At 37.9% G+C, this 26,664-nt stretch overlaps 6 protein-coding genes across 13 annotated transcripts in view; 3 read left to right on the top strand and 3 right to left on the bottom strand.

Moving 5' to 3' along the window:
- The window catches only part of LOC108150457 (transmembrane protein KIAA1109 homolog), a 29,761-nt gene extending 28,470 nt beyond the window's left edge, over positions 1-1,291 (bottom strand). For all 8 annotated transcript variants that reach the window (XM_017278622.2, XM_017278625.2, XM_017278623.2 and 5 more), the window contains exon 1: positions 942-1,291. In XM_017278622.2, coding sequence (XP_017134111.1) covers positions 942-1,064 — 123 coding nt within the window. In that variant the 5' untranslated portion in view covers positions 1,065-1,291. The remainder of the gene's footprint in view (positions 1-941) is intronic.
- Positions 1,292-2,086: 795 nt separating this feature from the next.
- Positions 2,087-2,911, top strand: LOC108150429 (electron transfer flavoprotein regulatory factor 1). Its single transcript, XM_017278586.2, has 2 exons — positions 2,087-2,269; positions 2,372-2,911. Exons 1-2 carry the CDS (start codon positions 2,228-2,230, stop codon positions 2,585-2,587), a joined length of 258 nt encoding a protein of 85 aa, XP_017134075.1. The 5' UTR covers positions 2,087-2,227; the 3' UTR covers positions 2,588-2,911.
- Positions 2,912-4,568: 1,657 nt separating this feature from the next.
- Positions 4,569-9,392, bottom strand: LOC108150525 (carbohydrate sulfotransferase 11). The gene is made up of 3 exons (XM_017278753.2): positions 8,990-9,392; positions 5,164-5,635; positions 4,569-5,104 (listed from the first exon to the last, which is right to left on the bottom strand). The coding sequence occupies exons 1-3, from the start codon at positions 9,281-9,283 to the stop codon at positions 4,875-4,877; spliced, it is 996 nt and encodes a 331-aa protein (XP_017134242.1). The 5' UTR covers positions 9,284-9,392; the 3' UTR covers positions 4,569-4,874.
- On the bottom strand, positions 9,367-12,860 carry LOC108150526. The gene is made up of 3 exons (XM_017278754.2): positions 12,406-12,860; positions 10,567-10,638; positions 9,367-9,786 (listed from the first exon to the last, which is right to left on the bottom strand). The coding sequence occupies exons 1-3, from the start codon at positions 12,805-12,807 to the stop codon at positions 9,367-9,369; spliced, it is 894 nt and encodes a 297-aa protein (XP_017134243.1). The 5' UTR covers positions 12,808-12,860.
- On the top strand, positions 11,115-11,895 carry LOC108150527 (mitochondrial pyruvate carrier 3). The gene is made up of 3 exons (XM_017278756.2): positions 11,115-11,324; positions 11,378-11,418; positions 11,552-11,895. The coding sequence occupies exons 1-3, from the start codon at positions 11,219-11,221 to the stop codon at positions 11,822-11,824; spliced, it is 420 nt and encodes a 139-aa protein (XP_017134245.1). The 5' UTR covers positions 11,115-11,218; the 3' UTR covers positions 11,825-11,895.
- A 309-nt stretch (positions 12,861-13,169) lies between the features above and the next one.
- On the top strand, positions 13,170-14,101 carry LOC108150510 (mitochondrial pyruvate carrier 2-like). Its single transcript, XM_017278726.2, has 3 exons — positions 13,170-13,341; positions 13,394-13,434; positions 13,655-14,101. The coding sequence occupies exons 1-3, from the start codon at positions 13,236-13,238 to the stop codon at positions 13,901-13,903; spliced, it is 396 nt and encodes a 131-aa protein (XP_017134215.1). The 5' UTR covers positions 13,170-13,235; the 3' UTR covers positions 13,904-14,101.
- The last annotated feature ends 12,563 nt before the right edge of the window (positions 14,102-26,664 follow it).

The following is a 26,664-nucleotide window of genomic DNA, read 5'->3' as shown; positions in this document are numbered from 1 at the left end:
TTTAGAAATTTTAACCACAGCTGGTGTAGTATTCGTAATTGTAAAATAAGCAAACTTGATTTCTCTATAAACGTGACCAGCTGTCTATAAAAATTTAACAACTTCGTTGTTATACCTTTGGATGTAACATAAAGTAAAAATTGTTTTTTTGAAGCGGATGATCCAAAATATATGATCAAGAATATTGTACATTTAGCAAAAGCCCCTTATCTTATCAGCTACATTCATTCATTTGAATAATAGCATGTGGAATTATAGTCTAAACTGTAAAGTAAGTACAAATTCGCAAACGTTCTGAATGAAACTTATAACCAAGTGATTACATAAAAGACCAGTATTAGCCTTGAAAAATGCATTAATTTTTTATTTGAATTTTTATAAATGGTGTGTGAATTTTATTATAATCGATGCACAATGGAAATTTAATAAAATTGATTAAAACTCAATATTTGTTGTTTAGATTCTTTATCAATATCATGTGCTATGGTTTTAGGTTTTTTATTGTGTGTTTTCTCGATTATATTCATTTAAACGCTAAGAAAGTAAGCCAAATTTTTGTAAATTAGAAAAGGAAGTAAGGAATAAATATGTTCTTAGCTGTCGAGGCAATAGATCACCCTAGAATAAAAAAAAAACGCCGAGAAGAGAAACCTTTAATTTGTTTTCAGCTATAGAATCTATAGATCAGCCCAGAATCCAGAAGTCTTATCTGTGACAAGGGGAGTAAGCGGGGAGGAATGGAAACGAGAAGGCAGCGTGTGTCAATGACCAAATCCCGCTGAATTAAAAGCTTTCCGCTTCTCCCTTCGACCATTAAACGTGGAGATAAAGCCATTTGTCGGTTGATTCACTGACATGCCAGGCTTATTAATCAAATTACATATGTGCCCTCATGATATGTGTACTAGTGTATCGCAATCTATATTAAAGCGCATTCTCACCATGCGCGCATCCAGACTCATGTCGTTCAGGGAGACATTGTGGGTGCTGTTCCAGGTGCCCACTTCTGGGAATCCCATGGGCAGGCTGTCGTCGCTGGTGTCCTCCACTTCCAACGCCTCCATTGCTGCTAATGTGTGTGTGTGTGCGTGAGTGGGCGGGCGGATTAGGTGTTCCTGCTGCTTGGCAGTTGTTTGTGTTGTTGTTTTAGCTGCTACTCAAGTTTCGCACTCGCGATTATCGATTACTCATTGCCGCACTCATATTCGGACCGATCGCTGACTACATATTATGGATTGGTTATCCACATTCAGCTTTAAATTTTAAATTAAATTTACTACTCTACACACACTATCACTAAAAACACACACGCATACAGGTTCGATTTTTCCCACTTTGTATCGGAGGTCGCGGGTGTCTCAATTTTCGTTTCTCTTTCTCACGCTTTTTCATTGAGGCATCGTGCTGCCTTTTATCACAGCAAGAGTTGCAACTACTCGGTCGCGTTTTAAGCTAGATTTGCTCGTCAACTGCTTGCTGTTTATCGCGAAAATAATAAAAATAATTTTGCCTCGAACGAAAACACTCCCATCGTTCTTCTTCTTTGCGCACAGCTGACCGACCAGGGATGGACAGGTAGTTGTTTTTGGCGGCCTGGCAACGCCGTTCTGTGTGCGATAGTGGAAACGGGATTAGAGATGGGCTCGTGAAATGATGGGCTCGAAATGATGTTGGAAAAAGGTTGGGTTTGCTTGGTTCCTAATAAAAACCAACACTAAAAAATAGTATTAGCTTGTGTTTTAATTGATTCCTGTATTGGATTTCTATAACTTTGCTGACAACGTCTGATAAAAACGGATTGAAAAAAGTCTCTGACTTTGACTGCTAGCTTTAGATTAAAATTTTAATTGTTAGAATTTATAGAACTACAGTCATTTTAAAGCCTATAGTTTATTTAGTTGTCTTTTTTTGCATTTGGATATAGCTTCTTATTTAACTAAGTAGAAGTGTAGTTTTTAACCCATTTTTAGCCAGAATATAGCTTTTACGGCAGCGCAACTTTGGCAACTTTGGCAGCTCTGGCACTTAATACTAAATATGGCAATTACAACAGCTGTTTTACCACGACAATCGATAGTATCGAAGAATCATCAGTTCCATCTCTACTTTAAAACAGCCGTGTGATTCACTTCGCTTGGAATAAACTCTTCAAAAGCCAAGAAAACCTGCTGCAAATTAGTTGATAACTTGCATTTAACAAGCAATCAAATCCCGTTGACCACTGGTGATGTCACAGCTGCGCTCGAAAGTCATTACTCTCTACAAGCACGTAAGTTCTGGAGTTTTCCTTCCGGGCGGGGTGGCACGTGCACCCCCACCCAAAAATAAGTTATTCGGCCAGCCCCACTTGACATTGCGTAAACACTTGCAGTTGCAGTATTTGGGCCGCGAATATCCCGGCCTTAATGGGCCGGAAAAGTTCAGGAAGCAGATCCACGATGCCTTCATGAACCATAAGGATGAGCAGGATCCTAAGAAGATCGTGGCCCTGCTGGCCCAAGGACGCTATCTGGCCAAGGAAGTGGAGGCCCTGTACTCCCTAAAGAAATACCGGAGTGTTAAGCAGCGCTACAGCTACAATGACTAAGCGGGCGGAACGGAACGGGACGGATCGGAAAGAAGGCGTGGCAGCGATGCGGAAATCGTGACGAAAATTCAAGGACTGATGAGCGGGGAGTACGAAAGAGGGAATCGTGAGAATATGATACGTTTTGCCTTGCTTGTCGCACACAAAAATACAACATACATATATGCATATTGTTCGGCCAAAACAAACTCAACCCAAGAAACACACAATAATTATTTCGAATGTCTTGTCAATGTCTAACTTTAAGTTTGTTATTGAGACAACCAAAAAAAAACGAAAAACGGACGTAGCGAATAAACGAAGCAGTCATTGAATAAACCAAAATAACAGAAGCGAAGTTAATTAAGAGGCACTGGAAAAGAAATACAATATCAAACAGATTTGTAAGGACGTAAACAAATCTGAAAAAAGTTTATATATGATGTTTGATATCTTAGCTTTTAAATCTTTTTTTTATGATATTACCAACCAATTTTGCTTTCAGGAATAGAACATAAATGTTCTTAAATATATTTTTGGTACAGTTCCTGGGTTATATTTTAAAAAGTCCTTACTGAGCGGTGATAGGATCAAATCTATCAAATGGATGATTACTTTCTTTTTTGTGCGGTGACCTTGGATCGATTCCGCCGGAAGGGGGCCTGGCAAGTGCTTGTTTATCTAGGCTTGTTTCGGATATGTCGCTGTGATAAAAGCATCTATCAAGTATTTGCCACGTCTGCCAACATTCCCCGAATGCGTTGGGCGCCGTCTCGCCTTCGCTTATTGACAATATTGCGTATTTAAATTCATTTGACCGCTGATCGTGGGTCGCCCCTTATATATATATATGTTCATATAGCACACGCTTACCACCAACTGTTCATGTCTTAGTGATAAACAACCTCCGACGCCGTCGAGTTGATTGAGCTTTTTATTTTGCGCTGACGAAAACATGAAAGCTTCCTTGCAATCAAAGGCAGATTTGAAAGACCAAAATAGTATTCTCTAAGCAATGCTATCAACGTTCGACTGATAACAAAGTGCAGGAATTTCAAAGCGAAAAGTGCACGCACATAGTAAATAGTTCGCGATTTTTCATGATAGGCTGTCGGTTATTATACCCTTTCAGAGAGTATTTTTAAATTGGTCAGAAGTTTGTAACGCAGTGAAGGAGACATTTCGAAATTAATTTTATGACCAATTTTTGAATTTTTAATTTTTTTTTCAAAAATTTCAAAAACTGAAAACTGAATGCCATTTGATTGGCAATTTATTTACGAATTCAGCGATGCATGACATTCCATCTTTTGACTATTACTTATCATGGTTTTGATTAAAAATCTGATTATTTAGGTGTTTTTTTTTATGTTTTTTAAAAGACTTGACAAAAAACAAAATCCGAAAAAGTCCTTTCGTTGTAACTTGGACAAAATTAGACGTATAGCCATAAGAGTGACTGTTTTGAACAGCTGGCGACCTATTCTAAGCAACCACAATCAGGCTAGAGCAATTAATTTGGTTTTATTAAAAAAAAAGAATTTTCAAAATCGATTTTTTGTAAAATTACTTTTATGACAAATTTTTTGCATTTTTGATAAGGGGGTACATCATCATTTTTTGCGAAAATTTGAAAAATGAAAAATTTGTTAACTGTGAATGCCACTTGATTAGCAATTTAATGACGAATTCAGCGATATATGACATCCATCTGGTGACCATTTTTTCCCAAGGTTTTGATACAAAAACCAATTTTTTTAGGTGCTTTTTTCGGTTTTTGAAAATTTGTCAAATAAAAAAATTTCTAAAGCGTCCTTTTGTTGTAACTTGGCCAAAATTAGAGGTAAAGCCATAAGAAAGACTGTTTTGAACAGCTGGCGACCTATTCTACCCATCCGCAATCGGGTTAGAGTAATTAATTTGGTTTTAATAAAAAAAAAAAGATTTTTGAAAATCGGTTAACATATACCTATAAAATTAAATTTATATAATAGGATTAGGATTAAGATTATCGAACCGTTGACATTTATTTCAAATGCTATTTGATCAATTACATTACGAATTGATGACATATTTTGATCATGTCAAAATACATAGTTCCTACCTAATTTAACTTAATCCTAGAAAACAAACATTAAAAATACCTATAATCGAAACCCTTGGAATCATTTGTGCGCGGGGAGGTATATATATTAAAATTAATATTCGCGTTGGAGTGCACTAAATTCTACGAATCCTAGCCTAAGATCACAATCTTTTCCAGTGGAAAGCGTTATGGTGGTGACTTGGAAATATAGAGAGAGCAATATCATCCGAACTCAAAGCCCAGGACGTCGTCCAATGCATAGTCGAAGAGCCGGAAGTCCTCCTCGTAGATTTCGTACAACTGGCGTATGGCGCCGATTGGCAGCGGATCGAAATAGGTGCGCAGATTGGCCCGCGTGCTCGACGGCTTGTGGCCGGTGGGGAATGTTAGATTGTTGGCTTTAGACAAAAACAAGGCCAAGGCGGAATCGTCTAGCAGAGTGTCGTATTTGCCTGCAGGGATAATCGTCATTTAGTCAATAGTTTCTTGGCAATACGAAATTGAAACTCACCCACTACGTTATACTTCATTACACAGGGATTGCACAGCTTGGCTATAACCTCCCAGTGCTCGTTGTAATCGGATTGGTTGGCTCGACTAAGCTCTGGAGTAACCAGATATTTAACAAATTCCCCAAAGCTAACATCGTCACCGTGTTCCAGCGATTCGTTACTGGCTCCCGGTCGCAGTTCCTTAACAATCTGACGTCCCACTCGCGACTGGAAGTACCGGGCACTGGGAGAATCACCCTCCAACTTATTTCTATAGGCGGACAGTAGCCGCTCGAAGGGATGTCGCACCAGGATAAATCGCGTATACTCCTCACTGAGAACCTGCTGCTGCTCCGCTTCGGTTAAATCGTACAGCTTGGTAAACATACCCACCGAGTGAGCTAAGCTGCCCGGAATCTGCAGAGGATCGGTTCCGTTGTGCCACTTGTCTGTGAGCATCATCAGCACCCGTTTCCAGTTCGTGCAGGCAACCTGGGAAATAAAGAAACAACAATCAATTTGTTTAGTTGAGCAATGCTGTTCTGCTAATTAAACCAAATAAACAAGAAAATTAGTTCTATTTCGTTTACATTATAAAGTATTTTAGCCAGAAGTCTAAGTGTTTGTGAAAAGAATGAATGATTTTTGGACTGTTGGGTGAATCACCTATTTCTTGAACATTTCATAATCAAACATAATTATTGGGAATCGCCGATAAGCAGGAACACATCAACCTTTTTTTCCATAGAGGTGTACATGAGTGGTTCGGGTAGATAATGAATTGATAAATTTATCTGCAGGTGTCATCCTGTACACTCATTTCAAAACTATTCCATAATTATTAATAGTCATTAGAACGGTTTATTAATTGGTTTTTTTTATAATAACTGTCTATTAGCCAAGAAAAAAGTCGCCAGGTCAATTCTATACGAAATACCTATAAAAGGAATATCGAAAGCTATAATTACAAAAAAAATTAAATTTACAGTAACGAGAAACAAGTGACCCCAAAATAAAAATCTCGTTTTTATTGCATTTTTTGCGACTTGTCGAGTGTTAATCGCCAAATGAAATCTTCTCCACAACTTCGGTGCCTTAAATGTGCTTTAATTGCTAAGTGCAATAAATTATAATTTTCGCCAAGAGAGATGGCCGGATGGGTTTCCCTACTCGGACGCATTGGGCAACAAGTCAAGTTGTTTAAGTCAACTAACGAACACTAGACACAACAGAAACTACAGGGGAAAACTATGCACATAAATACGTGCCCGAATATACTATACTTATATAAACATTCGGTTGGGCGGGCAATGTCGAGCCCAATTAAACACCGCAAAAACATTTCACATTACAAAAACAAACAGTTTCATATGCAGTAAATCTACGTTAAGAAGTGTATAAGGTTAAAATGTGAGGCAATATACAGAAATACACCGTGAGTTCAGCGGCAAGGTTAGGATATGTCAAAATGTCGGTCTAAAGTGAAATGGATTAAATGTTTTGTAAACAAATAAAAATCAGCTCTCCAATCTTTCACATCAGTGGAAATTTTGTGATATTTTTAAATACTTTACTTACATTTCCTTTCCAGTTTTTCTCGTTTTTAAACAAGAGAAAGAGAAGCGCGAAGAGTGAATGTCTACTTTGGAATGTTTAAACAACTTTCAATACTTAAGGATGTGTCAATATGCCAACTAAAGTAAAATGTTTGTTCAATGTCAGTCTTAGTTTATATGTTTAAGTCTTTGATCACCTAGCACCTTTTCTTTTTGCAAAAGAAGTTCAACTAAAATAAATTTGGTAACTTAATTAAGAGAGGGTACCTTGGTTAATGGTATGGTTAATGTCTGTTTTAAAGTATTAGAATTCTGAAATCGTTATTTTGTCGATAACTTGTATATGTTCGGTTCAAAGGTCAGTGTTATGTTGGCAAGCCCTCTCGATACGTAAGCAGCCATAAACGCAGCAAGTTTAACGTAACGCAATTTCTTTATGGCCATTAAAGCAACACGCGATGGTCTCATATAATTTCCGACCAGAGTGTCGAGCCCCCACTTAATGGGGCGAAGGGGGAGGAGCTGGTGGTGGGCGGGGAGAGGGAGGTCTATTGGCCAAGGGTAAACATAAACAATTTACGACTTCATGGAAGAACGAGCTGGGAACATGTAAAACTAGCCACTCAACAAGTGGCAAATGAGAATACGAAACCGGCAATTGAAATCTCCTGCATGTTGAAATCGAAACCAGTCGCACTTCTGTCCGTTGATAAACATTATAGTCATTGAAGAAATGCCCAGATAACATGTGTCGAGGTGTTCAGGTGGCATGTTCCACAGACACGCCCCCCTGGCAAGTGGAATACTTCAATGGCATTGTATGCCTAACAATCTCTATATATAATTGACTCCGAGACGAGATAAGTTGAGTCAAAGCTTAGTCTAGAAGCAACAACGAGAGCTTTATATTTTAACATATTTGAAAATATAATTAATTTTTCTATTTATATAAAAACTAAATTTCCTTGAGATATGCAAAATAAAAAGATTTCCAAAATTGATTGGCTGCAGCAGAGGTTCAAAGGGCAATGGCCACATGAAGCACTCAGCTATTTCGGTACCACACATGTCACACCTCAACCAACACACTTCAAACACCTGAAAGACCGGCAATGGGCAATCTAATCTTATAGTTCGGGTTTGATGTTTTCCAAATAGCTGATAACAGAAAAGCGTAGAACCCATTTCCTATAACATTGTTTCTCAAAACTTAATTTCCTAATCCAATTAATAAAATCAGTAGGGGGCTTCTGTGAAGTTGATTATCTCTGTCTCTTGCTATGCGCGTCATAGGATGACCTTAATGTATAATCTCTAATTCTACCTAAAAATATGTTTATTAATTACGCTTATCAATTGAAGTCAACTTAAGAGATTGAAATCAAACGCAGATGGCTTAAGACACTGGTCTTTGACTTGTGAACCTAGAAAATGACTGGCAAATGCAAATCAATTGGCAACGACTTATAAAATAAGTGGCCTATAATTGCCGCCCATTTGGCAAAGGCATTAGCATTATTGCAACTCGTAGTGGAATTGTTGTCGCTGTAATTGATCGTTAAATCGCGTGAAATCAGCACAATATTGTATGCACATATATAAATCTGACACGAGAATTTATTCCCCTTTCGATAAGCCAGAAGTGGCGCAAGCTTAGCAATGAAATGCACTCGTAATAAATCTACTCAAGTAAGTCGCGCTAATTCTGATTATTTGGAGGACTGTCTGCATTGGTATCTCACTACTTTTGATTCAAATTGTGGGCCAAATAAACATTCCATTAGATGTCATTTCTGCCCATGCCACAAGCCGCAAGGTTAACGGAAGCCTAGCATGTGCTTCAAATGCGGCAAAGAAAAAAAACAAGTTTCTATAAACAAAGCACAGACCGATTCAAAACTGAGGCACAGATGCCGATTTTTGACTGATGTGACGTTGTTTTTTTGCTTTTTTGGACAGCACATGGCAACCGCAAAGAAAATATAACAGCAGCGAATTAGCTTTCGGTTTCTGATGCTTGAGTTCCGATTTAGTTTAAGTCTCTGCTAAATATTTTAATTAGAGATTTATTTAAGAAGGAAGCTGATTGAAGCAATCTTATAGTTTACAAACTTGCCTAATTCTCTTAAAAATTAAATGGACAGCAAATTTATTCCGAAACAAGCACTAATCAAAATGCAATGCTGAATGGGTCGATTTATACGAAAATACGAAAATATACCTGTCTCGGTCTTTAATTTGCCGAGCCAGCATTTGAAACAATTTTCCTGCCCCGCTGATTCACCCGTACCTTGGGCACATAGCAGTAGAGCAGCTTGTGCTCCCTGTCCACGATCATGTGGTCCATCTGCAGCTCGCTGAGATCCGCCAGCGTTTGGGTGTGCTCCCCCAGGAGTTCGCATTGCCGCTGCAGGTACTCCTGCCGCTGAATGTTGATGGTTTGGGTCAGCTCCAAGCTGCGGCGGGTGATCTTGACGTTGTTATTGTTGCCATCCTCGAACGGGAGGCCGGCGGTGAAACTGGGCAGTTCCAGGAGCAATAATCCAAGTGAAATGCAAAACGAAAGCCAAACCAGTTGATCCATATTGACCGCGATTTGCTGCCCGACTTTCGAATCGAATGTTTGACGATTGTTAGAGACACTATCATTGGTTTTTTTGGTTCACTTCAACGCTGTCGCTGGCGCCCGAAATACTTGACGCGGTGGACAAATTTCAAAGTGGCGGCGTTCTCAATTCCCAGCTCCTTCAAGGTGGCCCTGCCGCCGGAGCGTCGGTCGTCGATCGGCTGATTTGTGTCCACGTTTAGCAGTCCAAAACAGCGCCATAGAAATCGCCACGAGACGAACGCGCGATGATCATGCCCGTTGCGCTGAGCGGAGTGAACTAACTCGCCGGTGGAGCTGGCCACCGCCACCGCCACCACAACTGGTTGTCGATCGTCGGAGTCGTCGACGTCGTCGGCGGCGATTCCCCGACGCCGAAGACGCTCTTCGTACCGCTCGCGTTGGCTGCGCTTGTGTTGGGCGCGCGAGATCAAAGCAATTGCCCTCTTCAGCTGTGCGATCGTCGGCTCGCGCTGGTGGAGCTGCAAGAAAGCAAACGATATTCAGTTGGTCAGAGAACTATAAGAGAAAGATGTTTAAGCTTAATTCTAACACAGCACACAGCTACAAGGATAAGAGTTACAGAAATCTCTTAAGCTCTATGCCACTTAAAGAGATTTTAAGTAAGCCGTCTCTAGAAAATAAAAAACAAGTTAAAAAAATTTGAATAAGTAAACTATTATCTACACATTGAATTAAACCATTTTAAGTATTTTACTATTTAGTTTGCTGTTCTGACGAAATTTGTTGATGTCTCATAAAAAGTATTGAAGGATATTGAATTGTCAACACAATACGTATTGAAGAATTTTAAAGATGAACTAACTTAAAGAAATAACTATATTTTAAGTAAGTCCTTTTTTTAAAAATAAAAGAAAATTGAACAGTTTTAAATTTATTTAAATAAATGGAAACTTTTACATTAACGGATAAGTTGTTACACATTTAATTTATTCACTAGTTTAAGTAATAACATATTATTAACTTTGCTTTTCTTTCGAAATTAGGTGATGGCTTATAAAAAGGCTTGGAAAATGGAATTGTACGTATTGAAGTCCTGAAATTTAATATGTATTGAACATTTCTAGAATAAGTAGAAAACAGGCTAAGCGAAAATTTAATGAATGCTCGCATATAAACGCTGACCCACTTTCCCTGTCGATTTATTAGATTACTTTTGGTCACAGAACGAGAGGCTAATTGCCCACTGAAAGCAAGTGCAAACAGCTGCGTTTTAAATCAAATCAATGGAATACACCTACCACCACATTGAGGGTGCTGAGTCCATCTCGCTGCACATGGATCGTTGTGGCCTTTCCCTCGGCGATGGCTATCTGAAATTATAAAATATATACGTCAGTACAGCCAGTATGCAATGAAACCGCGTTCTTCATAATAAATGTCCATCAATTAGCACTTAAAGTGTTCGGCAGTAGGTCAGTAGTCAGTGGCCAATATCGGTGACGAAAGCATTGCAAGAACGAACACCTCAATGTGCTAATTGCAACCGGTACTGGGGGATTGGAAGCGTAAATGGTTATGTGGTTTGATCTAGTTTTGTCAATCAGCATTAGCACTCCAATCTTTGAGAACCTAAAAAGTAATCAAATTTTGCAGCCATGCTTTTATTATGCAGATTAAGATGCTTTGAATGACGTAGAGGAACATTTTTGTTGATTTATTAAAAGTTAAAGTAACCAAGAGAACATTTTTTTTTTAAATTTTTGTAATGTCTTTTCATTTGTGAGCCCACTTTGCATTGAAATATAATATATTTTTTTGTTTATATAAAAGGCTTACCCCATTTCAAAATTGTATTCTCTGAGTTCACCAGGGCTTCTCTTTCACCTTTAAATTTGTTCCTTTCTTCAAAACCTTTAGATTTGTTAATCAAAATTCTTTGTTTTCTAAAAAATGTCTAAAGGGACAGGACCTTTGTCGAAGTTGTATAATGCCACCATTAGTGCAGTAGATAAAATTGTTCCAACTGCAATGCAGCCTTTTTGGCAGTCGCCAGCAGGTGAGTTGTTATTTCCCATTTCCTTAAATCAATGCAATGTTTTTTTTTTTTAGGTCCCCGTACTGTTTTCTTTTGGGCGCCGATGTTTAAATGGGTAAGATAATCTTATCTTATCTTTTTTAAAAACTCAATCTCAAACAGAATGATCAATAGTAAAAACAAAAAAAATAAAAAAATGTTGTTTCTGATTTTTTATAACATTTTTTGGTAATACTTCTTATTTTCAGAGTCTGGTATTGGCAGGCCTGAGCGACACGATAAATCGTCCTCCTTCGACAATCTCGCTCAATCAGTGCGCCTCGTTGGCAACTACGTGTTTGATTTGGTCCCGATACTCAATGGTTATAACACCCAAGAACTACAGTCTTTTGTCCGTCAATGTAGCCATATTTCTCATCCAAGGCTACCTAGTTATAGAGCACCTGCGATGGCGCAATCAGAAAGGCCGGGATGCGGTCTTTGATCATAATACAATTTCAATCCATTTGAAAGATGACTGATAGAAAGCGGAGGCATTTAATAAATCCGGTATTTTTGTGTTTGGAAAATTATAGCACTAATAATTTCACAATTCTGTGATTTGAGATTTAATTTCCCCGGTATAGGTAAATAAAAAAAAAACAAATTAAAATGATGAAGTTGTACTATTAATCTTAAGGCAAGAAGCAATACAATCCTTAAGTATGCAACTAATTTATAAGTTAATTGGGAAAGTTTACTGTTCAAATCACAAAGTCTAGACTATTTTTAAATATAAAAGAAAAGAAACAGACGAGAAAAGTTGTGAAACTTAAAGATACCAATCTTGCATTAACCAAATTATAATTGGTATGATATATAAATTTATGAGGAATGTTTGTAAATGTTTTAAGGAAATGCCAAACGAAATATGACTTATTTTGGTACAATTTTAAAACTTATGATGATGATGATCTAAATGCTTCCTTATAGGATCATGATATGCGATCTATAGGATCATCATAAGTGCAGTTTAAAAGATTAATATTGGATAATTTTTTAACTTGTAGATCTTATATATTTCTGTCTATATTCAAACGACTTTATCATGGGATCCTCTTACCTCCCCCCGCAGCTCCGTGGGTGTTATGTCGTGGGGAATGTCCGAGAGTGTATCAAAATCCTGCAGAATTCGTCGCAGTTCCTGGGCAGTGCTGGCCAGCATGGCATTGTGCTCGGATCGATCGAAGTCGTTGCGCAGACGACGGGCAGTGGGAACATCCTGGGGATTCCTTTTGCGCTTCTTACGTTTTCCCTGGATTTTCTCTTGGCGATTGCGGGCTTCTCGTACCGCCTTCTTACGCAGATTCAGCGGCATTTTCTGCAGTTGTTTGTATGTCAGGACATGGCTCCTCTCTCTTCTGTTTTCCCTGTGCGGCGAGCGTTCTTTTCTTCTTTCTCTATATGGTGAGCGTTCCCTTCTTCTCTCTCTTTGTGGTGAACGTTCTCTTTTATACCGATCCATTGTAATTATTATTTATTATTCGACAAAACCATAGAGTATGACAAAACCAATCTGCTTGCAAATTTGTATTTGTTTTAGCCACAGCTGTTTCTATAATAAGGTGACCATACTTTTTGAAGCAGTTATCGCTGTTATCGATATATCAATAGTCTGCTGTTGTCTCTAGAAAGCGCGCATTTTAAGTAAAAACTTATTAAACAAATTCATATATGTTTTTAAATAAATGTGTGCCCCTATTTTTGCTTTAAAAACTAAAACATATTAATAATGCTGTAATCGCAAAATTTTACCAAATGTAAAAATATATTGCAATTTTAAGGCTTGGCCATTTCAAATTGTTAATCTATGTAAGTTCACCAAGATTTTCCTTTCACCTAAAAATTTTCATATTTTTTAGCCTTTTTTTTTAATTCTTGCTTTTTAAGAGAATGCCTAAAGGCCCTGGGGCTTTATCGAAGCTGTATAATGGCATAATTAGTGCAGTAGATAAGGTAGTCCCAGATTTATTACTGCCAGTTTGGCAGTCGCCAGTAGGTAAGTTATTATTTCAAATTTCTTTGAATAATGTATCATTTATTTTGTGAAGGTCCCCGCACGGTTTTTTTTTGGGCGCCGGCGTTTAAATGGGTAAGAGATGCTTAAGAATATATCATGATTGTTTCATGTTTGTAAATTCATTCTGAAATTTGTCGAATTCAATATATAATTTTTTGACTGTCTTTGGTTCTTCCGTTTTTAAAAGCATAATGTTTAAAATGTTAAAAAAACAACATAGCAACATGGTCAACAATATAATCGTTTAAAAAGTGATTTTTTCTTAAAAGTTTTTTTTGCTCCCTATTTTTAGACCCTTGCGGTGGCAGGACTTAGCGATACGATCAACCGTCCAGCTTCGTCCATCTCGCTCAACCAGTCTGGCTCCTTGGCAATAACGTGTCTGATTTGGACCCGCTACGCAGTGGTTATAACACCAAAGAACTACAACTATCTGGGCGCCAATGTAGCCATCTTCCTTGTCCAAAGCTATCTAATTATCAAGCACTTGAGGTGGCGCAATGAGAATGCCCGGAATTTCCTCCACTCGAAGGACATTTAAAAGCAAGTGGAGAAATTTTTTTTTGGATACGGCATTCTTGGCATTAGAAAGTTATAACACTAATTGTATCACCAGTATTACTTCAGGGATTTATAATTCAACTACTTGACTACTTTAATACTAAGCCATTAATAGCAGAATTTCTCAAAGATAAGCAGTGAAATAAATTTTTAAATTATATTTTGTAAACTATCGGTGTGCCAGTATTCTAAGAAAAGTATACATTAATAGATGGTTTTTTATAATAACTCCAGAAGTAGTCTTTAGCAATCTGTAAATGGAAAATAATTTCATTGTTGAAATAAAAACAACGAACGCTTTTGTTGTGCCGCTCTGAAGCTTTACAGTTTTTATTCCTTTTTCTCTTATGCATTCTTAAAATCATCTTCGTCTAGCTTCTGCTTGAAACTCAGAACTCTATCGATAGACTAATGTGTCATGCCCCCGCTTGGTTGTTGTTCCGGGGGCAATGGCTTGGGCATGTGACTTATGACTAGAGAACTAAAGTATATAGGAGACTGGTGGCATAATGTTTACTAGAAGTGGCAATCGGCCTGGGGTCTCCGGCTGAGGTCCTGGATGCCGTGCCTTTCGTCCTTCGTACGGCCGGGATAGTGCGCACAAGCCCCGATGTGATTGGTGATTGGTCGTCCTGTCGCCGGTCGTCCTGCAGCCAATGCGCTGCTTGCAAAGGACTCGTCGTTGGCCTCCTGACTGGGGGAGGGTGGTGTCCTCGGGTCGGGGGTTGAAGTCGGTGGCGGCCCGGCAATGCAGTTGGCAGCACTCCGTTTATGCCCACTCACAGACACGCACACACACACACACACACTGGGGACTGTTTGCCCGGCCAACAGGCGTATACTTGATATATTACGTATACCACTCGATGCGCATGTGAGCGGGGCAGAGTATCCTTGCTGTTTGCTGTGTGTGAGTGTGTGTGTGAGGGGCCGCTTGACACGTTGCCAAAAGAAATGCATTGCAGGGCAGCTAGTTTCCCCCCCATTTCCCGGGGACTCCCCCTTTCGGCCGGGCTTCGTCGCCGCCGTGCGTTGCCATTGGTTGGTCAGACCTTCGGCGGTTGCAGCGGAAAATCGGCTCGACTTTCTGGGTCTCTCCTCCTCAATTGGCCAACGAGGCTTCCTTTGGGCCTTCAGCTGCTGCAACGAGAGTGGTGGAAAGGGATTTACATTAGTTTTGGCTGCCAAAAGACGGTTACGTAATAACTTTCTGAATGGAAAGGGATTTAGATTTTATCTAGAAACATTTTTGGGAATTTACCAACGAGTTAGATAAGTTGTAGTTGCCAAAAATAGTTTCTTTCTCTTATATGATTATCAACATAATGTGTTTTACTGAGGTAAATATTGAAACTTTAAGCATTGATATTTTTAGGATATAAATATTGAATTCTTAATTCACTAGGAGTTAGATAACATCCTTTTATCGTCATGAAACAACTTCTATTTTTATTAAGTTAGGTTTTTAATCAAACTATATGTGATAAAGTTTAAAAAATTATTAATATTTTATTCTTGGTCATTTAAACTAATCTCATTTTATAAATAATAATATTGTACAATCCTTAGCTAATAGCTTGTCTTAGCTTTAAAATATTTAAAATGATCATATTACATTTTTGTTTTGGTAACATTACAATACTGTTATAATGATAAATTAAAATGGGTTAGAATTTTCAAAGAATTAGAATTTTCAAGACTTTTATTAATGTAAATATCGCTTTTTGACATCTCATTTCGATGCCGGCTATCCCAAACCTTATTTATTCCGCCTATCTATTCTTATCTAGAATTTTTCTAGACCTGGGCCACTGTGCCACCGTGGTGGTGTGTTGATGGTGCTGCTCAGCAGTGGAATGGGTAATGGGCCTCTGCCAAGATGGTAGCTTGCCAAAATCTTGCCTAGAATTTTTCTCACGCTCGCTTCCAAAAAAAAAAAAAAAAAATTAAAAAAAAAAAAAAAAAAACTGGTGGGAAAAATGATGGGAAAGAAAGAAAGCATCTGAAAGACGGGCGGGATGGCAATGAACTTTATTGCGTAATGCAGAATCTTGGCAAGCGGCTCGATGAGATTTTGCTGCGGGGGAATCCCCCATGCCGATGCTGTCATGTAATTAAAGCGCCACCTGCCGGCCGATGCGTAAACAAATGAAGCCGACATAATTTATGATCATGGAGTTTTGCCAATAAGTTTCCAAGACGCGCGGCAGACACGCCGTCTGCTCCGATCGTTTGCCGGAATGAGTGTCTATCTCAGCACCCTCATTATTTTTATCCCGGCTGAACGACTTCGAGAGAGTTTTCGCATTGGCTTAGGTCAGGAACTGTGTTATTGAACAGCTGCCAATTACTGCTAGTCCCAAATAAAATTCATTCCAGTGCCATGCCTCTAATTTCAGACGCACTTGTTTAAATTACGTGAATTATGGCCAAGGCAAGTCCAGAAATATTCCCTTAGATAAAATCAAACCGAAAGGATGCTGGGCGTAACACTTGCTTTTAATTGCCTGCGACACAGATGCCTGGTTAATTTATGAGCTCAGACTCGACAATCATTGGCAAATTATGATAAATAACCTTTGCGGTTATTTTTACTTATGCGAGTATGCCTTCCCCATCCATTATTCACTCTTGGACATGGGCGGAAATTCTGAAAGTGTCAAATGAGTGATGGCTTTGATGTGGTCTTATATAAGCGTTGCAAATCGCGAACTTTTAGAAAAGAAAACAAATAGTTAAATAGTCACTTAGTTAATTCACTTATTTCCTAGTTTCGAGAAAACCAATTAAAGAAAACCAGAACAAAATGAAATGGATCTTAAATATTTAGAGTAATTAAAAATTAAAATTCTAATATAGAACATTTAAATAATATTTCTGAAGGTATGTAAAAGGCATTTCAATGATCTCATCACATTTGCTCTTATACACTTAGCTTAATCTTAGAACCCATTTATAACTTTATAACTTAGTTTATTATATTAATTTAAATTTTACAAACGTCTGACTAGAAGAATGACTATAAAATTCTGGGAAATCTACAATAATAATATACTTTTTAATATTAAATACAGTGCCTCTTGAGGAAAATCTTGATTAAAGAAAGCAGACGGAACGAATTAATAAAGAAAATTTCTATGTGAATTATGGGTCTAAAAAGTCTTTGACGTTTTAAGCAAATTTCGCAGTCTTCTATTTTTCTTATTTCTGGGTGTTCTTGTTGTTTCTGATCTTTATATATTCGTGCTGTTTTTCAATGATTTTCAGAGGGAGAAAATCGCGTATTTATTTTTTCTAGAAGCCAGAAATTCGAAATTCGGCATTTTGGTTGCTTAAACGTTGATTCTTTTTTTTGTTTTTTTTTTTGCCTCGTTTTGCCGTGTTGTGTTTTTCATTTACCTTGCTATTTTCGGACACACTTGACGGACGGGCCGGCGAAGATCGAAGCCGAAGGCGAAAGGCGCAGAAAAGCGATAAAAACGTCAAGACCGAAAGAGAAAAGCCCAAGAAAATTGCGCAGAACTGTCGCCTGCCCTTATGTACCGCCCCAAAAAGAAATAAATAAAAAGGAGGCGGAAGGGGGTTCCAACGACTGTGTTATATACCACATATAAATAGTATTCAGACTGGCTCTCTATGTGTTCTTGGATCTTTGAGTTGCGATGACGCGCAATTGACGCGGGCAAAGACGCGTTGAAAGCGTCGCCGCAGCTTCTATTTTCGTGGACACAACTAATACTTTTGTACTGGCAGAGATACAGATACAGATTCTGATTCGGCCACGGATACAGATGCATCTGGTTGTATATTTCGTTTTAATCTATTTCAGTTTCGAAATGTATTTTTTTTTTTTGGTTTCCATCTGTCTGTGTTTTTGCCTGTTTCTATAGGGCGACGGCACAAATTGTAATTAGTGTTAGTTTTTCTTAGCTTTAATTAGAATTTTCCTAATTTGCTCGTCGGCGTGTGTGTTGTATGATAAACAAATGAACCTTGAGATGCAGTTAGCCTGCAGTTTATTTGCCGAATGTGCAGGTTTTTAATTGGGTTAATTTGGGGGTAAGAAAGGAAGGTTGTTGTGTAATAATTTTAACTTTTTGAAGCAGTACCCTCTTGATTATTACATTATTAACAATTACTTTATTCCACTTGCGTAACAATTTCATATTCATTAATTTACCTAGGTCACAAGATTTTCTAAGAATTTGTTTAAAAACAATATATAAATTATGGTAAATCGTTCTTAGTACTTATAGAATGATTATTTTAAACACAGCTTTGTATATAAAAAAAAAGAAGAAAGAATGCCAAATTGTTATTTATTTTTTGTGTATATTTTGAAACAACATTTAGCTTTGTGTATATGTCTAGCAAAAATGGTTGCACATTCTTTGTTTATTTTAATTAACTGCAGTGAAAATCTTAGAAAACAAGAGCACCTTCTTTTAAAGGCGTTGACATCGCTATGAAATCAGATGAAAACTGAAAGTCAATCAAAACAGCAGGGACAATAAAAACAAACACTCGAAAATCGTAATCGAGAAATTGGCAGGCTGCAAATATTAACTGGCTGCCAAAAACCAAAAAAAAAGCGATGAACTGAGAAAAAAAAATTGCTTGAATATTGGCCAATAAATTTTACAAGACGTTGACATTTGGCCAACGACAAACGGCCTTGCTGAAGGCCAATCAAACGTCATTATTTTGTTTTATTCGTGTGTGTGTGTGTGTTTGTGTGTCGGTGGGTGATAAACACAATCATAATGATAATTGGACACCTGTTGGCAACTGCTGCCTGGTGTCTGGCCAAGAATTCTTTGGCCAATTCAACAACAATCGGTGACGTAGCGACGAACTGGGCAACTCGTCAAAAATGTGCGTCAGCAATTAAAATCATAATGAGAGTGCCAAGTTAGAGGGGCCACCCCGCCGAAGAAAAAGCGTTTGCCAACGCCCCAATCCACGCGTCCGACACGCGATGCGCATTCCACAGGATGCGTTGCCAACGATGATGCCAAAAATCTTGGCAGCACCCGGCCAAGAAACCGTCGACTTCTGGCTGCGTTTGTTTATGTTTATGTTCGTGGCGTTTGGGTTCCAGGGAATGGGAAATGGATCCACAGGAAAGGGCGTATGTTGAAGGAGAAAAGGGAAAAATTGGAAAAAGAGTTGGGAAAACGTTGATAGGGAATACAGTAATACTCTTCCATCTGAGGAAGAGGAAAATAAATTAATAATATTACTAATAGATTACTATATTCAATATTTGTTAAAACGAAATTTAAAATGTTAATCGCAGTGTAATTATATATTTGCATATATTGTGTACTGCATTCCTTTTAAAAATGAAACAAACTATTGAATTTAACTATTATTTAGTTATGATTAACATTTTTAAAAGCTTATAAATAAACTGTTTTTGATCAAAACATTTAAAAAAACCATTCAACTTTTAAAATAGAATCATTTCATCAAGTCCTTTAAAAAAAACACTTATAAGAAAGAAAATTTGTTGGACACTGCAGCAGCAGAAAATTCGGCACCGCAGACTTGTAGGCGCTGCCAATTGCAGACTGCGACAATGCGGCGTATACGTAATGAAGAAGGAGTCGCCACCCCTACCCCCACACATAACGTATACGCAGTGCAGGACAAAGTTGCGGGCCAAATGCATAACAAATAAATAACAATGGCCTGACCATCATTATAAAAAAAGGCAAAGGAAAGCATGGGAGGTTGCAAAAAAATAGAAGCGGACAGTTCAAAGGCTGGCGGGCCACACTAATAAGTTTTAAGAAAAATGAAAATGAAAAATCGTTTGTGCATTTTTATAAGTGCAAAAATATGCAAATAGAGTAAATCATTACTGGACTGGACCAAAGGCAGACAAAGTTCTTCTTCAGTGATTTTTTTTTTTTATTTGTTTCCCTGCTGATGACTGCAGAAGGAGCTAAGGGAAACGCTAGCCAAAATCATAATTTGGCGATTTATTTGTTTGTTTGTTTTATTTGCCCCGTCTAGGCCATTGAAAATTATGGTTTGTCTGAAGCCGACACACAAAGCAGCAGGGGCAGGAATAAATGTTCAACTTACAACGCCGTCGATATGCATTTAAAGTCGCTTTGACAATTTCTCACTGGCAATTCAATTAGTTTTAATTGCTCGACTTGGCGGCGGACGTTTAAAAATGTAGACTTCGGCCCTCGGCCATCAATAAAATCAATGCAGGCCATAAATCTTCAAGCCTTTCGCTGCACAGAATCGGAATCGGAATTTGAATTCCGAATCGAATATCTGGCGGAAACAAAGATAAAGCGCAGGACCTTTTGTTGGACATATGCAGCCAGTCAAGAGGAAAGGACACAATGCCTTGGACTTGGCGTGGCTTAGTTGCCAATTTCCTGGCGAGAAAAAAAAACGAGAATTATTTGCCCGGATGTCCGAAACATTGTTGGTGTCAACAAATTCCTTTTCAACGGCTACAAAAAAATGTTCGACCATTGCCAGCAAAAAACGAAGCGAAGACAAAATTAATGTCGCGACATTAGGGAATGCGCTCGCTCTCCAAATGTCCTGCGCTAAGTCCTTGGCAATTAAATTTCGTGTTAATTTTTGAACCCCCCTGATGCTCCCCTTTTTCTGGCCAATTAACTACTCGCTGAACAGTGGGTAGATTTTTAATTGTTTTAATGGATCGTAAATCTTTTTGTACAACTTTTTGATTACTGCAGCTTGTTGTTGTTCTTCTTCAGTGCAGACGCTCATAAATTTGGGCATTTAAAATTTCAAAAATCTAACATTAAACTACGCAATTTTATGGCTCCAATCGAGAACTACAAAAGCCGAGGGCATATTAATACTTATTCGCTCAAAATTTAATTGTCTAAAGTACAATGTACTCTGGCGTGTTTTTTTTTGTTCCCCAAACGCGTGTGTGAGCTCAGTCATAAAAGAATAAATCTGTCTATGAGATTAATTTCTGATATATGAATTACGTTTCATCTTGCGGGTTTTCGGTATGGGAATGGATGAGTTTTTGGTCTGGCTGAAAGTCTGGGTGCGAATCCCTTTCTAGCACAGACAACTCATCCTTGTTGGCTGTTCATTGAACCATAAGCAGTCAGCATCAGAAATTGGAGGATGGGAATCTCTAGTTGTGGGTGAGCCCTTTAACATTTTTCGGCCAGGCCTATAAATTCGTTTGGGACCCCGACTAGATGTTGGATGGTTCTTCACCGGGCACGCCCTCCTGCGGCGCATTTAGCATTCCCGTTGTCATTTTTGTGTTGCATCGGGGTTTATTTATGTGGCGCCAGGCTGTTCCCAGTGCCTTCTCCTCCTGAGAGTTTACTTTAAAAGGACTTAAGGGGTTTCACTCTTTTGACGGGCGATTATCGCCATGTGGCAAAAAGGCGTAGGGTATGACTAGAGGTTCTTCAACTTTTCGGGTGCTATTACTGGGTTAAAAATTAACATAACCCCTTGTTGAGGTGTCTTAATCATGTTTTAAACATGTCATGGAAAGCGGAATTTTAGTTCAGTTTATACACTTTAAATACAAATTGAAAATCTTATATATTTTTTTTTTTTAGAAATCTTTAGATAGTATTATAATTTGTTTTCTTTAAAAAACTTAAATTATTTAAAAAATTTATGTGGAATCCAAAAATTAAAGGCAATACATTTTTGTTCTCTGACATCACTGAAAAAATGAATATCTGACCTTTAAATTTAATTCTTATATTGTTATATTTAATATTTAAATAAATTATTAAATCATAACGTTAAAAAACAATGCATATTAAATAGAATTCAGTATTAAAATATTTTAATGTATGTACAAAATATTAGATTTAAAAGTCATCGTTTTTATTTCACTTTAGTGCATTTTATTTAAGTTAAATATTGTTTAAATTTAATTTAAATTTTTCAGGTATTTCAAACAGTTTTAAAAATGAAAGCTTACGTTTGTTTTTACCAGTGATGTTCAACATACTGTTTATTAGTTTGCTTTTTATTGTTATTTTAACAAAAATGTGACTGTACTCACCATTTTTCAGCACTTTTCCGCGCTTAGATGTTTTTCACTCCTTTCTGTTTCTACTATTTATTGCTATCCTTCCTCCTTAGCTGTGTTTTACATCTTATGCTTTCACCACGCCGAAGACTTCCCGCGCTGATTAAAGTTTTATTTAAATGTTTGAAAGTGCTTATCATAAAACATATTGTTGCGTTATAAAACTTTTGACGTTGGATTATAGACGTATTGTATTGCACTATTTTTTATCCATTTGACTAACGCATATTTATTTATTTACTGTTATACAACGTCATATTTGCAGGGGGTTATGTAGTAATTGCTCAATTTATTGCTTGTTAAATAGTTTATGGTTATATCGTATGCGATTATGGTTCATATGGGTATTAAGCACTATTTTAACTATTTGAACAATAGTTATACGTTGGTTATTTTATTTTTTTTGTTTTTTATATTGCTTATATTGTTTTTCAAGTTGCAGTTTTATTATGGCTTCTTAAAGAATGTGAATCCTCATAGAATTTTAAGTTAATCCTTTGAGATATTTCTTATTTATTTAGGATCTTAGTCCTTTGCATAATATTTAGTTTATTTTACAAGGTTGAATATTTTAGAATTAACATTTTTTTGTGGTGCACCCTCCGCTGGAGATGCCGATGTTGTGGCGATGCTTATCCTTTGGGGCTTCGCTGGTGTTTGCCCCGCTGCGTTTGACATGCGGCTGTGGCCAGGACGAGTCCATTCATTAAGCCTGGCCAGATGAAACAATCAGCTCCTGCCAAATCGCAGTGTTGTTGTTGCTTGGGTCCGAGCCAGAGCGCCCACCTCCTCCTTCTCCTCCTCCTCACTTCACTTTTGGCACACGTTGGTCAGTTGGTCACAAGGCACACACTGTTACACACTCACTTTTGCACCACAGAGCAACTGGTTGTTGTTGTTGTCGCCGCTGTTGTTGGCAGTTGCGGAGCAGTACTCCATATTTTTAATTGTTTATTGTTTACGGTTTCTTATTTGCTGTATAATCGAGACGGACGTGAGTACCGGGGCGGGCAGCGTCAGGTGTTGCATACTGCCCAGGCTCCACTGTGGCCCATCCGTGACCGTAAAACACTGTGTGCTTGCGACTGTGCCAAACGGAGAGCAAGCTGTCAATTGCCCTGATCTTGGCCCTGATGTTTGAGTTGGCTAATCAAACGCGGACCGTGGCCAAAAAAGTGCGCTGCGTTTCCTCCTCCTCCTCGTCACCCTCATCTTCATCCTCAGCCTCCGTTTAGTTGGCCACATCCTGCGTCACCTGTTTTTGTTGTTGGCCGGCCACTCTTCTTGGCTGGCTACGCGTCAAATTGAGACCCAAACTCCGCTCAATTGGCAGCCGTGCAGCCGTAGATGAGGAAGTCGGCCCGGACTTGGACCCGTACACGGACCCGGATTCGGGCCGGGTCCGGTGTTGGCCGCCCTGCCAGCCTTTTGTTGGCTCGCCACACCAGACGCTACCAGTTTGTTGGCCAACTGACTGACGACTGGCCGCGCGGCCTGCCAAAAAGCGAGCCAGAGGCCCTCGAACGATTGCAACGTTCATGTTCACGTTCACGTTCCGTTCCGGCGTTCTCTTTGTCGCAGTCGTCTCTGCTTTTTGTGTCGTCATCGTCATCGTCGTCGGGGGCTCCTCCTTGCAGTCTCTCTCGCCCCCCCTTATGCACTCAGAGAAAAAGTTCTCCTTTTCGGGTTTGATATGAAACGAATTACTGTTAATTATGCTTTAAGATAGGACATCAAACAGTCATTTAGTTTTTCTACTGAGGAACTTATTATATAACATGGAAAAGAAAACAAGATTACATTCTTATTTAGCAGTAAAACTTTGCAATTAAAGAATATTTAAAAATTTAAATAAACTACAAAAATATGAACTAAAAAACAGTAGTAAATAAAATTCCAGAAGTGAGAAGTGAGAAGTGAGTTATAAAATCAAGGCACAGAAAAAGAGTATAGTGACCTTTCCGAGTAATATTTTCCCCTATAAACTAGTTCGATTTTAGGTTGAAACTCTATGTTAAAAAAACCTTCTATTTTTAAATATTATTATAATTATTATATTTTTTAAATGTTATATTATTACAATAGTTTTATATTGACTAGCAAACATTTCCGAAAGCTAAAAATATTATTTATGCATAGCTGTGTGATATATTTCGCTGAGTGTCTAAGGGCTACGCCTCTCCTTGCATTGGCACAGGCCAACACTGCCACTGCTCTTCCGCCCCCTGACCCCCGACCTTCCGCCCAACTGGCGAAGCTCCAAGCGAACGATCCCCCCTCCCCTTTGGGCTCTAATCGTGTCACTTCGTGAGCTCCTCGGCAAGTGTTCGGCGCAGCGGCAGAGCTCGTTTGACTCTGCTGCTGCGAGCTCTCTGCTCTGCTCGCTCTTATTCAAAGTTTTTGAGTAATTTGAATATTTTTGAGTTTTAAATTTTCTAATACTCCCCTCTTCCAATTTTCCGGTATTGGGCGCGAAAAACAACAAAATTAAATGATTTACTGCTGGCACGTGGTTTCACGTGGCGCATACGACAGTGACAGGGAAATATGAAATTAAATTAACCAAAATTAAAAAAAAATTATTTTTAAATTACTAAAGGGAAGAAAATACTGCAATTTAATTCTAATATGAATAGAAATTGATATTATTAAATGTATTCCTTTGATTAAATTGAATTACCATTTTATCTAAGCAAACATCGTTTAAAAAAAATGGCATGGCAATGGGTAGTCCCATAAAGTCTTCAATGCACCACATATTGGCTTCATAATCTTGAATCTTTAATCAATTGCTTGACATGACTAATCAAGCTGTTATTTTACCAAATTGTTTTTGTGAACGGAACAAATTTGAGCAAGGTAATAAGCAAGGCAACAATCAATTGTTCCACCCCAATTATGAAAGCAGTTGCGACTCGGAGCGGAACTAGCAGATCTGCCAGAGATATATAAATACATGGCTGCTTTTCGACAAAAGCATAAACGCTGCCATAAAATTAGAATTTAAATGAGGCACTAAAAATTGCAAAAACTACAAAGGAACAAATGAAAAGTCGAAGACCGAAGGGTCGAATAGCCGAAAGAAAGAGGTCCTTCGAGAACTCCTTGAGCTAAATGAATGCAAATGGTCAACAGGTTTTAGCACATGCAAGGACACATCTTCGCAGGGCACCGATGCCAATCAGAATAAGTGAACTTACGGGTGTCTCCATCCCACAGGATCGAAACACTAGCCATACGCTCTCATCCTGAGTGGATACTTTGTCTGAGTTATGAAACGAGTGGCGCCAGTGTAAAAATTTTATGCAAGCGAAAAGCAAAAATCTCGATGTAAAATTGTAACCAATGCTAATAAATTTCTAATAAATGCATGTTAAATAAAGGCCACAATGTTGTACCAGCACTGAAAGAAATTAGATTACCCTGTACATACAACTACATTTTTAAATTAAAAGTATAATTACTAAAATAAAAACTACAAGTAAATGAAATTTAAAACACAGCTGTTAAAAAACAAAATTTGTTTAAAATGGAAAAAGGTAATTTTTTAAAAATATATGTGTATTAAAAAAATGTTTATAAACTTTTGTTTTTTGTAACTTTATTTGGTTATAATTTCACCTTATTAAATTATTAAATAATATTAAAATTTGCAAAAACCATACAAATTTCTCTCAGTGTTTTTGCAGGGGCTGACACCCGTGTGTGTTAATTGAGCACCGATTACGCGGCCATTAATGGGCACCACCCAACAAAGAGCGAAGGTCGAAGAACGGTAGTCTGTTAACCACCGGCAGCAAAAAGTGTGACAACAATGCGAGCCACACGTTGACCGCAGCAGCACGTGCTGCCAGGGGCCAAAACAAGTTTTCTCCTCCGGACTCCGGATTCCGGAGCCCCACCTGCCCTCTAACTGGCCATCTAATGCCATTCCATCCTGGCCACGCCACCACTCGAAATCGGGGGAACTGCTGTTGCTGTCGCCCTGTTTCCGCTTCCAACTAAACGTTTATTTATTGCCCAAACAGCGCCAAAGGACAACAACGCTAGCCTCGATCCCAACCCAAACCACTTTCCCTGAAAATTCCTGCACCACTTCAGCGAGACAAAGGCCACGCCAAAGATAAACATACGAGTTCACGGCAGGGTGGATCCCAGATTTATTTGATTTTTCAGAGAATTATTAAAAAATATGAAAATAATAAAGTTTGACTCAACTTAAATGTCTTTAACACAGCAGCATTTGTATTGTAAGTGTGTGGGTGTATAATATATTAAAGCAATATATTCAAGAAGTTTTGTTTTTAAGAGAACTGGACAGTATTTAACTATTATTTATAATATCAAAACAAACCCTATCCCTTAATTTTAGGATTACGAAATTATTCTTTTAAAAATTATTTTTTTAAATACATGTCGTATGAGTAATATTTGTTTTACATATTTTAAATTTTTTAAGCTAACTCGTTTGTAAAGTTGTTCTTTTTTTTTATATATTATATAACTTAATAATACATACTAAGTTTTTTATATTTAATAAGTAATCAAATTTTTATTAAACAATCACAAAATATATTAAGTTATATATTTCTCTTAGGAACTAGTTGCTTAAACTTATACACAATTTTAGCCAGAACATTACATTAACATATATTTTTAAAGGT

This window comes from Drosophila elegans, unplaced genomic scaffold (genome assembly GCF_018152505.1).
Source record: "Drosophila elegans isolate 14027-0461.03 unplaced genomic scaffold, ASM1815250v1 contig_814, whole genome shotgun sequence".
In the NCBI taxonomy this organism is placed as follows: domain Eukaryota; kingdom Metazoa; phylum Arthropoda; class Insecta; order Diptera; family Drosophilidae; genus Drosophila; species Drosophila elegans.
Note: the sequence above shows the minus strand (reverse complement) of the source record. Positions and strands in the feature narration are given on the sequence as shown.